This window comes from Cydia splendana, chromosome 9 (assembly GCF_910591565.1).
Source record: "Cydia splendana chromosome 9, ilCydSple1.2, whole genome shotgun sequence".
Lineage (NCBI taxonomy): Eukaryota > Metazoa > Arthropoda > Insecta > Lepidoptera > Tortricidae > Cydia > Cydia splendana.
Window position 1 is genome coordinate 3,612,365 of NC_085968.1, and position 14,185 is coordinate 3,626,549.

The window sequence follows — 14,185 nt, forward strand, 5'->3', positions numbered from 1 at the left end:
CGCGAGCGACTGGACTGTAGCAGGGATGTAACGGATGTGGTTTTATCGGAACCGAAAACGGAAACAGATGTTTTCAATTTAGTTTAACGGAACCGAAAACGGAAACGGAACCGAAAACGGAAACCAAAACGGAACCGGAATCAGAATCGGAGCCTGACTTTTTAACGATGTAGTCGTTTTCTCCTTTCTAGAATAAACCTTCAGACAAAGTTTACACTTAGCCGTGTCCCCACTAACTTCATCAAAATAGTTCCAAATCGAACTTGATTTCGGCTTCATTGTGCGTTTTTTTACACACTAACATTCACCACACACACTACACACAGTCAGTAGTCAGTACACAACAGAACACATACGATTTTAATTTTAATAACACGAATAAAATGTACGCCGCCGCCGCGCGAAGCATTGACATCCGTTATAACTTCCGTTTCAAACATAACGGAACCGGAACAGAAACGGATGTGTAATACCAAACGGAAGTTCCGCCTTAACGGAAACGGAACCGGAGCTCCGTAACATCCCTGGACTGTAGGTACAGTCAGCAGCAGAAGTTGCTAAGCGGGCGAGGTGTGCAAAATTACCTTGACACGCTATTCTCTTAAAAATAAAGTCGCGTCAAGATCATTTTGAACACCTCGCCCGCTTAGTAACTTCTGCTGCTGAGTGTACTGCGTGTAGCTTGACGACGTCATATATTGTTAAGGTGACAGTCCATTTCCAACGACAGCAGCACTACCATGCATTTTACTATGGAAATTGACAATAACACCGACGCGTTTACGTAGTAGTGCAGCTGCGGTCAGAAATGGAATGTTACACTTATAATAAGGGGATTATCCCCTTATGACCGCAGCTGCACTACTAGTACGAAACGAGTCGGTGTTATTGTCAATTTCCATAGTAAAATGAATGGTAGTGCTGCTGTCGTTGGAAATGGACTGTCACCTTAATGCGCAAGATGTTTGACATACAGTATTTTATTTTAGCGACCCCCTTATTCATAAACGCGCTACAAACCACAATTAGCTAATAATCGTTTGTCTTTATCTGACATTTTGACTTATGTATTTGTAAGAAAGGGATGAAACAATTTAACTAAATCAGGCCCGTAAAGTTTTACGAATAAGGGGGTAAAAGTTTAAGCTTTGATTGGCCAAAATTAAGCCAATCAAAACTTTTGGTGATCAATCACAACTTTTTCTTTAAAGTGGGAAATTGTGTCAAGTGCACTTTTGAATTGGCCTGTCAGTTGTGCTGCTCGGGACGTAGCATTACATAATTCAGTTTGTTGAACTCGCGCTCTTGGCTTCAATGAAATGTTCATACAAAATTACCTGTTTTAATTGCTCTGAGTCATGGTATAATAATATACTCCGCCTGGTACTCTCTTCCCGTCTTTTCGTGGTCACGTGACTGACACAAGCCTACGTCATCATGCGACAGCGCTATATGATAATATGCGATAGCGCTATATAAAGTGGCAATGTTATTGTGACGTAGGCTTGTGTCACTCTGGGAAGAGAAGACCATGTTTTATTAGACTATGCTCTGAGTGTAAATTATATACGAAAAAAATTTTTGGAAGTCGGTTAAAAACCCGTAAAAAGAACCGTAATATATAAAATCGATTAAATATTTATTAATGCATAATTGTTGATCAATTTCGATGCAAATTCTCACAGTCCAGCTAGCTCAAAGCTATATTTTATTGTGATACCGTTACTCTAAAAAAAAATATGCGAATTTGTCTAGACTAGCCTGGGTAATCTAAGTTTGAACCGGTTTTTCGGAGGCTTGTGCTTAAACTCCCGTTATTATTTGGCATACTTTAATAACTAAAATAAATCTGTTATAGACAAGTTATAGCGTTAACGTTATTTGCTTAAGGCTAGGATCTCCAAGAGTACAAAAAAAAAACCAGGCAAGTGCGAGTCGGACTCGCGCACGAAGGGTTCCGTACCATAATGCAAAAAACGGCAAAAAAAAAAACGGTCTCCCATCCAAGTACTGACCCCGCCCGACGTTGCTTAACTTCGGTCAAAAATCACGTTTGTTGTATGGGAGCCCCACTTAAATCTTTATTTTATTCTGTTTATAGTATTTGTTGTTATAGCGGCAACAGAAATACATCATCTGTGAAAATTTCAACTAGCTATCACGGTTCGTGAGATACAGCCTGGTGACAGACGGACAGACGGACGGACGGACGGACGGACGGACAGCGGAGTCTTAGTAATAGGGTCCCGTTTTACCCTTTGGGTACGGAACCCTAAAAACGCCTAATTAAGACATACATCTGGAGCATCGTTTTGTTTGGGTGTGAGACGTGGACAATGCGGCAGAAAGATAGGAAACGATTAGAGACTTTTGAGATGTGGTTGTGGAGAAGAATGGAGAGAATAAGTTGGACAGAGGAAAAAACGAACGAGGAAGTGCTGCAAATTGTTGGAGAGAAGAGAAACCTGCTGAGGACCAAAGAGAATAGACGAGGCAAAATGATAGGTCACTTGATAAGACACGACACTTTCTTTAAAACTATATTAGAAGGCAAGATCAAAGCTAGGAGAGGAAGAGGAAAACCACGAGCAAGCTATACACAAAAACTAAAAGCAAAAGCGAATGTCGTGTCTTACCAGGTAGTCGAGGACCGCGAAAACTGGCGCATACTCCACCGACAAGAGCCATGCTCTTAAATTATGATGATGATAACGTTACATTAATAAGTAGAAAACCATTTAATATTCCTACAAGGTGTAATAAAATAGTGGTGATAGTGGTTAACCGTTTAACGGCACATTCGGTATCGTGTTCTATTTATAGTTCGTTTTTTTAGCATTAGAAAAAAACTACGCAATCTTGACGTGTCTTTTAATTGAAGGCAGTGACCCGCCTATGAAGTCGATGGTCCAGGGTTTGAATCCCGGTAAGGGCATTTATTTGTGTGATGATGATGACACAGATATTTGTTCCTGAGTCATGGTTGTTTTCCATGTATTTTATTTATATGTATATTAGGTAAATATATCGTTGTCTACCCACAACACAGCCTTCTTGAGCTTACCGTGGGGCTTAGTCAATTTTTGTCCTATAGTATTTATTTCTTTATTAAAGTTTTTTTTTTCACAAAATGCTGAACAATTCAGCCTGTATATCAGAACAGGGTAGGAATTTATATGGGGTTATTCAAAAATAAATTTAAAACAATAAAACGAACATTTTTTCACACACCAATTTCAATTTTCTTTATTATTTATCCCGACACAAAAAGAGGGATGTTTGACCGGTACGTGTGTATCACCTTGACACCGTAGCTCTTATAGCTCCTCTCTCTCTGGCTCTACACCCCACACACACTCCAGCCCCACTCTACAGCCCTGGACCAGCGAGATGGCCATGCGATGGTTATGGCTCCTCTACACGATGGCCCAGCACTGGACCAGCGAGATGGCCATGCGAAGGTTCTGGCTCCTCTACACGATGGCCTAGCGCTGGACAAGCGAGATGGCCATGCGATGGTTGAGAGCACGCACTATGGAATGGGCGATGAATACCTTTGATGTGCGGACGAAAAACCATCGCCATCTCGCTGCGCCTTAAGCCATCCGACACCATTACCCTCTGGCCTCTCTACGCGCTGGCCCATCTTAGTGGGCCAGTATGATAGTCCATTTTAATTTTATTTGGAAGCAGGTTCTCTAGAGGTGATTCCTAGATACACTTTAAAAAAATACATTAATTGCGTTGGGGGTTTTTTAATTTTCGATTTAATTATTAACAATAATCTCCTCATTCTCTCCTTGTCTTGTTTGTATAACTATTAAAGTAGAATTTAAGAAAGAGAAAGAAGAAAGAGCCGATGCTGAAGACACAGAAGTAGTGGAAGAAAGCAGGCAGCGGGCAGGGGGTTAACTTTTGTTGGTAGTACAGATGAGAAATTACCAGAATGAATTGTACCTGAAAATAAAATAAATATTATGAATTACCTATGTTTGTGACATATGTCTATTTATATTTCTATTTAATTTAATGGCTAAAAAAAATGGCTGTTCTCTAATGGCTGCTCTACACGATGGGCCAACGCCGGCCACTCCAAGTGACGCATTTATGCGTTAGAGGGAGCAAGTGATATTGCTACCTCATTCTACCGCATGGCCGACGTTGGCCCATCGTGTAGAGGAGCCATAAAATTTTGGCTGGTCCATTTTCTATGGGAAGGTAAAATTTTTTTCGCGATTTCGGGGTCCCATAGTAAAAGTTGCACAGTCAGTATAATCCCAAAACCTTCCTGGCAACAGGTATGCAGTTCTTTTTTAGCCACCGTGTATAGCCTCGCAACACCCACGGTCCCACCCATGGTACTAAATACAACAATGAACTTAAGTTCAATTGGAACATACGGCCAATTGGAATATAACAGACATGCATTTCTTTCATTGAGTTTGATTATAACATAAAATAAATTCATACCATATTTCCTTGACTTTTAATTTAAAATTCAATTATTTTTTTGTATTTATTTATTTATTTAAACTTTATTGCACAAAATACAAATAAAATGTACAAATGGCGGACTTAATGCCTAAAGGCATTCTCTACCAGTCAACCATAGGGCTAAACAGAGATGTAATAAAAATGGTGCAAGAAGAAGAGTAAGAGAATTCAATTAGGAACTATTGCAAACAACTGAAAAACATCTATCGTAGGCCTTATAACTCTGTATCTTTAGGTATTTAAATAAAAGTAAACAAACAATTTGTAAATTTTCGGGTAGTTATAACATTTATTGGTTAACCAACCAAATACAGAACCGCCTGGATCTGTCACTGAACGACCTGACTTTAACCTACATTATTTGATCATGGAATGTTTTCATCTACCCTCAACTGGCGTAAGGAGCCATTTGAGGGTAGATTTTGTTTACTTTTATTTAAATACCTAAAGATACAGAGTTATAGGAGGATCAGTTATTATACCTACCTAGTACCTACTACCACTACCACTACCGAAGTGTTGTTAATGATAGAAAAGGGTGTAAAGTATAAGACGTACGGACATATTTGTCTTTCAAATTAGTACAGTGTTGTACCCACATTATCTGGTAACTCGAACTCAAAAATTTGACGAATGACAATTCAGTTATCACTTTATCAGTTAACCACAGTAAAATACGTGGCCTTTTTCAGCTGTCAAACTCGGAGGCACAGGACACGATTAATTCTTAGGCCGTTACAGACAGACGGACTGCAACACTGCAAACCGACTGCAATTTGTATGGGAACTGCACGCCGACTGCACGCCAACTGCAACTTCGGCGTGCAGTTCCCATACAAGTTGCAGTCGGGTTGCACTCCATCTGTACTACTGGCCCTTAGACTTAGTACATCGTACACAACGAATTTTTGCTACTATGTACTAGAAATAAACGCCTGTAGTTTTTGTTTGAGCAATCTCGACTAGACCGATATTTGTCGATCAATACAGAGTTTATTTAGGCACCCATTAGCTATACACGGTGGCTAAAAAATAACTGCATTCACTATCAGGGAGGTTTTCGGATTATACTGAGCAACTTTTACTATGGGATCAACCCCGAAATCGCGAAGAAAAATTTTACCCTCCCATAGAAAATGAACCAGCCAAAATGTATGAAACAGCCAAATTTGTTTTTTGCAATTTTTGGGTTGGTCCCTTAGTAAAAGTTGCTCAGTATAATCCCAGAACCTCCCTGGCAACGGGAATGAAGTTATTTTTTAGCCACCCTGTAAAATTTGAAATAATACCGATATATATGAACTAAATACACTGTGCGGTTTCAGAAAATAATTTCTTCCGAAAACGCTCCTGCTGTAGAATGAGTTTCCTGTCACTGTAGTGTGATTTATTAAAAAAAAAGTGTGATGTGATACTCTTAGAGCTATAGACTTACCAATTGGATCTTAGTGACATGTTTCTTCCACCAAACATATTTTTGATACTCTGGGCCCATGGAACTGATCCCATAATACGCGTACATGATCACGTGGACGAGACTGTTGAACAAAGAAATTATATATGGTAATGATAACGAATGTTTGATGTTGTCGAATGGTACTAGGCTGCTCGTCAGAGCGTTAGTGTCCAAGCTTCCCATACGTTAAAATGGGGCGGAAAAAAAAACAGAACCGACACCATTCGAATCTCACCTTAAAGACATAGATTCCATTCCTGCCCTTAATAAATAAATATTTTCAAAAATAAGTAGGTACTTTAACTTGTTCTTATAATAAGTGAGACCTAAAATTACCTGTTAAGCAGCCCCACCACCACAAAGTGGTCAGTCGGGTGATACATCAGATGCAGCCACGTCCAAGACACCATGGCGGTATGATGGTACAGGTGAAGGAAGGTCACCTGGTTGTCCTTCTTCCGAAGCACGAAGAACACCGTGTCCAGGAGGTCCAGGTGCTTCGCGATGAAGTAGGGGTAGATCTCTTTGATGACCTGGGGGTTTCATATTTGTAAGTATTCCCAGCATCATATAGGACTGGTCCTTGGACCATCACGCTCCGCGATTGTTGCGCCATTTAGGGTCCTAGCAAAATTGGTTGTTCAATACTTACGCTATAGAATTACCAATTTAGCAAGCTAAATGGCATAACAATCCCATGTGGTGACTGTACATATATAATATTATTAGTTAAATAACTTGTATACAAACATACTCCTTGCAGATCCTCTCCTTGAGGGCATCTTGTAGTGATGATGCCATGTTTTACAATGTATCTGGCGTACTGCGGGATGAAATAATGATAATAATTAGTCAATAATCAATTTACAAGCAAAGAAAAAAGACAACTTTAACAAAACGTTTTTAATAATGACATAATTTACAATGTCAGCAAAATAGGACCGTGTGTCAACATGGAACAATATCGAACACGCAAAATAGTATAAAAATTCAATAAATAACTTTAACATTTGAAAAACTAATACCCAATGTTGCTTCCACACTGATGTTATAAAAAAACCTATGTGTATGTATAATTGTATATCATCAACTGATTGCTTTCTGCCATCGTTTTCAAAATTGTATCCGGTGTCATAACATGTACATATATTTTATATGTATAACTGAAGTCTAGACATAACTTTGTCATGGCAAAAGTTATGATATACTTACTAAAAATACGATGTATGCCGATGACAGGACTTGAAAAGCATTATATTTGGTTAAAATACTTTGTAAACTGTATGGTGGTCGGTTCTTCATATAGTTTGGCAATATCTTTTGAACTACCAATAGATACAGAGCTATAACTAATCCTAAACCTATCGAGGTTTCTGTGAGACTCCATCTTTTGACGATATCTGTAAAACAAAATACAGTTATTTTAATAACTACATACATTGGATTGACGATAGAAAAAATGAACACCTTTTACGCTTGTAAAATGAGACAAAAACCAGATGAAAAAGGATGGTAATTTTATACGTAAAGTTACTTAATTAAAAAGAATTTCAGTTTTTAATTTCGTCCGCACGGTTGAGGTGTTAAATAATAAATATCAAGTTGTCATGTTTGTTATTGTTATTAGTTCTCTAAATAACAGTAGAATCGGAGCGGCTGCCGCTGCTTTCGGCAAACTGCGCGTCAAGGTGTTCCGTTCACATGACATTAAGCTCCAGACAAAGGTCTCTGTGTACAGTGGAAACTGGATAAGTGGAACCTGGGTTAGTGGAAAACCTCTTTAAGTGGACCCAAGTTCTCGGTTCCAGTCCCTTGGCAACGAATTACCTCTATAAGTGGAATTTTGGGACCTCTATAAGCGGAATCCATTTTTTCGAAAATTTCTTATTTTTACCTCTGTAACTGGAAGCAGCCGTCTCCGAAACCTCTATGAGTGGAATAGCTCGGCGTTATAAAATTTGTATTTTTAATAAACGGTCACAAGGAGGGTAGTTTGTTTCGTTAACATTATGGTTCGTGTTTTAACTACGTATTTTGTATGAGATCACACATCGTTCAGTTTTTTTTGCATTAAAGTACAATCGGTACATTGATTTATTTAACCATACTGGTTTCTCTTGCATAAATAAATATTAGGAGTGATTTTGTTTTTGTAATTTTGAAAATCGTATACGAGTAGGTACTGGGGATTATTTACAGTATTATTGCTTTTTTTAAAGTCAGGATTACATACCTAGTTTTGTTAATACTACATACATATCTACATACATATTTAATAAAAGATGATTATTTAAGTCTTGATCATACCATACGTGACCTCTATAAGCGACATTACTAGCATCCACAACCTCTGTTAGCGAGAGCCTCTGTAAGTGAGAAAATGTTTTATTTGAACCTGGTTTAGTGGAAAACTGGATAAATGGAAAACCTGGATAAGCGGAACTAAACAGCCAGTCCCTTGCGATTCCACTTATCCAGTTTCCACTGTATATGGCAATAGTTCTGCCCAATCTCTTGTATGCCTCCGAAACGTGGTGTCTCTACCGAAAACAGATTCGGACATTGGATAGGTTTCACCTTAAATGCCTGCGTGACATTATGAACATCTCTTGGTCAGATCGTGTCAGGAACACCGAAGTGCTACGCCGTGCTAATGTCAGCGGCATTGAAGCCTATCTAATGCGGCGACAGCTGCGATGGTGTGGTCACGTCTCCCGTATGTCTAATGACAGAGTTGCTAAGCGCATCTTCTACTCTGAGTTGCAAAGTGGCAAGCGGAAACAGGGTGGCCAACTTTTGCGCTACAAAGATGTGCTGAAGCGTCACATGCGGAGATGTGACATTGAACCATCGCACTGGGAGACTTCGGCACAAGATCGGCCGAAGTGGAGGCATACAGTGAGTACAAAAGTGCAAGCCTTTGAAGAGCAGAGGCGAGTGGAACTCGACGCGAAGCGTGACGAGTTAAAGGCCCGACCACCTGCGGTCATAAATTACAATTTTGTCGGAGGGGTGCTGACCTGCGGTGAGTGTGGACGTACATTCACCGCAAAAATAGGCTACGTCAGCCACCTGAGAGCTCACGATCGTCGCTCTCACTAGCCAGTAAATACCCAGTCGCCGAGGCCGAAACCGGCTAGGACAGGATGATGATGATGAGTTCTCTAAATTCACTAACACTCTATGGCTATAAGTAATTAGGTATACTTTCACGGCTGTCAGCACACTATCCTATTATTATAAGTAGGTAGCACGTATTTCAAATGGCATAGTTATTTTGTATTTTATTACTATAGGAAATCTTATTGGGCCAGGTATAGTAACAATGACATTGTTTGTTTTGCCTAGAACATAAAGAAAGTATGGAAATTCCGTATAAGAAACTTGCCCCGTTGTCCATCTTACTTCACCTTACCTTAATCTTAAAATTGAAATAAATATACTCACCATTATCATCGAGAAGATTTATTTGTTCTCTATTCTCTTCATATGCAGTTTTTAATTTTACATAATCCATTATTAAAATAATCTATGATTTATTTAATTTTATTTATCTATTTAATTTATCAATATATCAACAGAGAAATTTCGAAATGCCTATTAACATAGTCGCGGTTGCTTTTATACTGATATTTAATTTGAAATACTTTCTAGCTCATTAGCTGACTTTTAAGTAGATTGATTAGTGGTTTCAGTGGTCATTCGCCTTTGTATGGTAATTTTATTAACTAACACCTAACAATGCGTTAGAAAAGGACAAAAGTCCATAAGACTGTGCAGTTAAATTTCGAATTTATTACTAAGACTTAAGGTTGAAAATTAACAAAACGACTTTGAAATTAGCTGCTGTATTGGAATGCGTTACATTATGCGTAAGGTCAGGAGGTAAATCATTAATTATCTATTGTTACTGTCGTATATGTAGGTACGGCAATTCCGGGATAAATGGCTATAAATTTTCTAAAACCCTTCAGTATATATTCAGTACGTAGGTATTCTTATGGGATTTTTAGTTAGATTTGGCACGTAACGAACAAGTAGGTAAGATTTTCTTAATGACGTCACTTAATTAAATGCATGGATTCTGCCGTGGGAAGTGATGACGAGATCTTAATTATTTTTAAATAATTAATCCTTACAAAACTACTACATGAAATAATTTTACAGTCAAAACAAAATTCAGAAATGAATTACTTAATCTAGCGATATCAGCCGACGACCCAATTTAGAGACATAATTTATATATTATTTTCTTATGAACGTAAATTTATTAGTCATCAAACAAACAAACAATACGAAAAAATAGTTTTTATTTTATTTTAAGAATCTCACAAAAAAAATTAAGTATAATTTTATTTTCAGGATCACAGTTTCACTCACAGTCATGTATGTTTTATTTTTCAAAATAGTAATAGATTAGGGAAACCAGGATACCTATTACATGTTTTGTTTCGGTAGACCATTACTCCCGTGGCCCGTGGGGCACCTCTACCGGAATGACCCTGACCCTATTATACTAACATAAATAAACAATATCTGGGAGACCGAGCTTTGCTAATCGAAATCATTAGAGCAGTTTCCGAGATCCCCGAAATATATATACTTACCTACATATAAATAAATGAACAAGAATTGCTCGTTTAAATAAATACCTACGCATAAACTGGCTGGCTGTGAAACAAATTACTTTCTACAGTGCTATACTCCGTGCATTGTTATTTGCGTTATTTGACACATGTCACTCACAACAGCAATACAACGTAAAATGTCTTGCACATCGAAATTACAAAGGAAGGCAATTGCACTGCGAACGTTTAGGTTCTACATCTTTTTTTTTAATTTAGGGTTGGCCGGACACCACCGTTATGAATCGGTAGTCGTCTAAGTAAATCGATATAAATTTTTCATTTTTCTTTTAATAAAAATAAGGAAAAGTTGGATAATTAACTGTAGGTAAATATGGATATAAGACAACAAATTTGACACAGAAATAACATAAATAAACTTTAAAATAGATCCCCAGTTAGTTTCGATTTTGACGATGGGTGCGACCTACTCGGTCGGTGTATTAAATGCATTTACCTTGCGGGAAAACCATATAATTCTAGCTTTATTTGAATCTCAAATAAAAATTCATTCGATACCTCAGTCTACGTACTATCCAATCGTAATCGCTTGCTGTGACAATCGAATTGGGTTAGTTACATCTCTATATACGTCAGTCATAATGTGTCAAATAAAGCAAATAACAATGCACGAAGTATATGTAGTTAATAATATTAGACAGAAAAGAGATTATTCTGAGTACGGTTTGTTTTGTTGCACTTATTCTATGCCACAAAAAAAATTGGATTGATATCAAATGTACAAAAAACCGGCCAAGAGCACGTCGGGCTATGCTCAGTGTAGGAGTCCGTAGTTACCCGACCGTTACAGTAGGATGCCTTAAATTTAATATTAGTAACATGTTCTTTCGGATCGATCATTTCCGAAAATCTAATCAATTTACCAAAAATGGCTGTTGAAAACCCTGTATTCGTTTCGAATGACCTATGATATCTAACGACACCCCACACCACAGGGTTAAAGTATCATTTTAGTAAGAAGTGCCTATACAAAAAATGTGAACTATCCTAGTGAAGTTAGTTGCTATTTACTATCGTAAAGGCACTTTAAGAGTAGAACCGATGGCAGATGAAAGGTGGCGTTCAAACCAGAACTTGCTCGGAGGTTGTCAGTGACGGATTTGCCCTAAGGCCCAGTAGGCCCGGGCCTAGCGGCTCGATTCGGGAAATGATTTAGAGATTAACTAAATACGATATAGTAAAGATATGTCACGTTCCACGGCAAAGGGTACCTTATGGCGGCCGGCGCCGCGATTCGGGAAATGAATTAGAGATTCACTAGATATGCAATAGTAAATATATGTGACGTTCCACGGCAAAAGGTACCTTATGACGGCTGGCGCTTACGTCGCATAGCGCCGCAATAATATTGGAGCGGCGTAATAGCCCATAAGGTACCTTTACACGTGGGACGTCACATATCTTTACTATATCGTATCTAATTAATCTCTAATTCATTTCCCGAATCGCGCCGTAGAGCGGCAAGACATGTGGGCGGCAACCAGGCGGCAGTCTATTTTTGATGGGTGCTGAGAAAGGGGCAGCTAGTAGTTACTACTACTACTACAGGGCTTGTACGGTTACCATCAGTTTGTCACTGACATAAACGCCGTCGAGAACGTAATTTACTTTCTATACATCCCGTTTGCACTAATATGCGAGTGCGAGCGAGATGTATAGAAAGTAAATTACGTTCTCGACGGCGTTTATGTCAGTGACAAACTGATGGTAACCGTACTGATGGTAACCTGGGTCGGGCGGCGGCGGAGGTTGTGAATTCGAATAAAGCCCCGGCTCGTCCTTTCTGTAGAATCATTTATATTATGCTTAAGTATATAAGAAATAAATTTTATTATACTTGTTTCTACTTCCTTCTAAAAGGGGCCCACGGATTTACAGTCCGCCGGACGGTATCGGCCTGTCAGTTGTTCGGCACTGTCAAAATTTTGTTCTAACTGACAGGCCGATACCGTCCGGCGGACTGTTAATCAGTGGGCCCCTTTTAGAATGAAGTAGAAACAAGTATCATATCATATATTATATAATTATATATATAAGATAATTTTTTTATCAGTAGTATGATGGACAAATAATAATAATGCGTTGCTTTATCTGAAACGAAAGTTTTATTTACTATATGTTTTTTATCTTTATTACATTCGTAAGAGAATAACTAAAAGTAAACCTACATACCTGAAACGAAAGAAACGACATTTAATGTCTATTCGTCCATCGTATGTACACTAAATCACTATTTTATAAACTTATCTTAAATAAACGTTTTCTTTAATGCATTTCATATTTTTCAATGACATATGTGACATTATCGACAGCCACGCATCCATAGAGTAGGCGGCGGCCAAATAGGAAGAATAATAAAGTATAAATACTTTTTACATCTCCCCCCTAAGGAAAGAATTTTTTTTTAAATAAAATTTTCGCAACCTCACGAACTGTCTTCGGTTTCTTCTCCTTCTTCTACTGTAATGGGGACTGGAATAAGTTTTGTTATATGGAAAAGGTTAGACTCTATTTTTTTATGACCGACATCTATTCTGTATATAGAGTCTGAGATTTTCTCAGTAATTTTATAGGGCCCAATTTTCAGCTCATGTAATTTCCTTCTATTTAGTTTGTTTCCATTTTCCACGTACACTAAGTCTCCTTCATTAAATTTATGATACTTTCGATTTTTGTCAAAAACTTTTTTATTATAGTTGTGCGATTTTAGAGTGTTTTCATATGCTATCTCTTTATCTCTAATCAAGTCACTTTGCAGTTCTTGCTTAAGTTCGTTTGGCAAAATTCTATCATCTGTACCATTCATAAGGTAAGATGGGGAAAAACCAGTGACTGAATGTTTTGTTTCATTATATGTTTTTAGGCATTCTTGTGCTATTGTGGCCCAAGCTCGTTTTTCTCCTCTTTCATTTATTTTGCATCTTATCTTGTTTACTAATGTTTGATTTAATCTTTCATTTAATCCATTCGAGAAAGCTGTGTTTACTGCTGTAAATACTATGTTTATACCCTTGTTCTGTAAGAACGTCTTAAATTCTTTAGAATTAATTCCAGGGTATTGATCAGTAAGTATCATACCAATGTTGTTTGTTTCTGTTACATTGATGAGTAGTTTAACAAAATCATCTGCGCTTTGGGTTTTGGATGTTAGTATATACGCGTATCTAGTGAAGTGATCTACCAACAAATGCAGATATTTTTTTGTTGATCGCGAACCTCCAAATCCTCCAATTGTGTCTATTGACATTATTTCAAAAGGCTTCGTAGCCGGACCCAAATGAGACATAAGTCCAAATTTGTCTTGACCTCTTGATTTATTTTTAATACAAATTTCACATGTAGCACAAACATTTTTGATATTATTCGTTAAATTTTTCGCCGAATATAACGGACTAATAGTTTTCAGCATTTGTCCCACTCCAATGTGGCACAACTGTTCATGTATGTTTTTCAAAAGTGTTCTGCTAAACCTCTCTGATAGTAGTATTTTCTCTTTTGTCTTAATTTTTTTTAAATAAACGTTATGTTTCTTAATTAAATTATCCTTTTTATTCTGTATATCTTTATTTTGACTCTGATCTTTTAAAAT

General features: G+C 37.7%; 1 protein-coding gene across 1 annotated transcript; it reads right to left on the bottom strand.

The window, feature by feature from the left end:
- Positions 1-3,774: 3,774 nt before the first annotated feature.
- On the bottom strand, positions 3,775-9,868 carry LOC134793965 (very long chain fatty acid elongase 7-like). Its single transcript, XM_063765677.1, has 6 exons — positions 9,398-9,868; positions 7,163-7,350; positions 6,705-6,773; positions 6,287-6,483; positions 5,930-6,032; positions 3,775-3,957 (listed from the first exon to the last, which is right to left on the bottom strand). Exons 1-6 carry the CDS (start codon positions 9,465-9,467, stop codon positions 3,790-3,792), a joined length of 795 nt encoding a protein of 264 aa, XP_063621747.1. The 5' UTR covers positions 9,468-9,868; the 3' UTR covers positions 3,775-3,789.
- Positions 9,869-14,185: the final 4,317 nt, after the last annotated feature.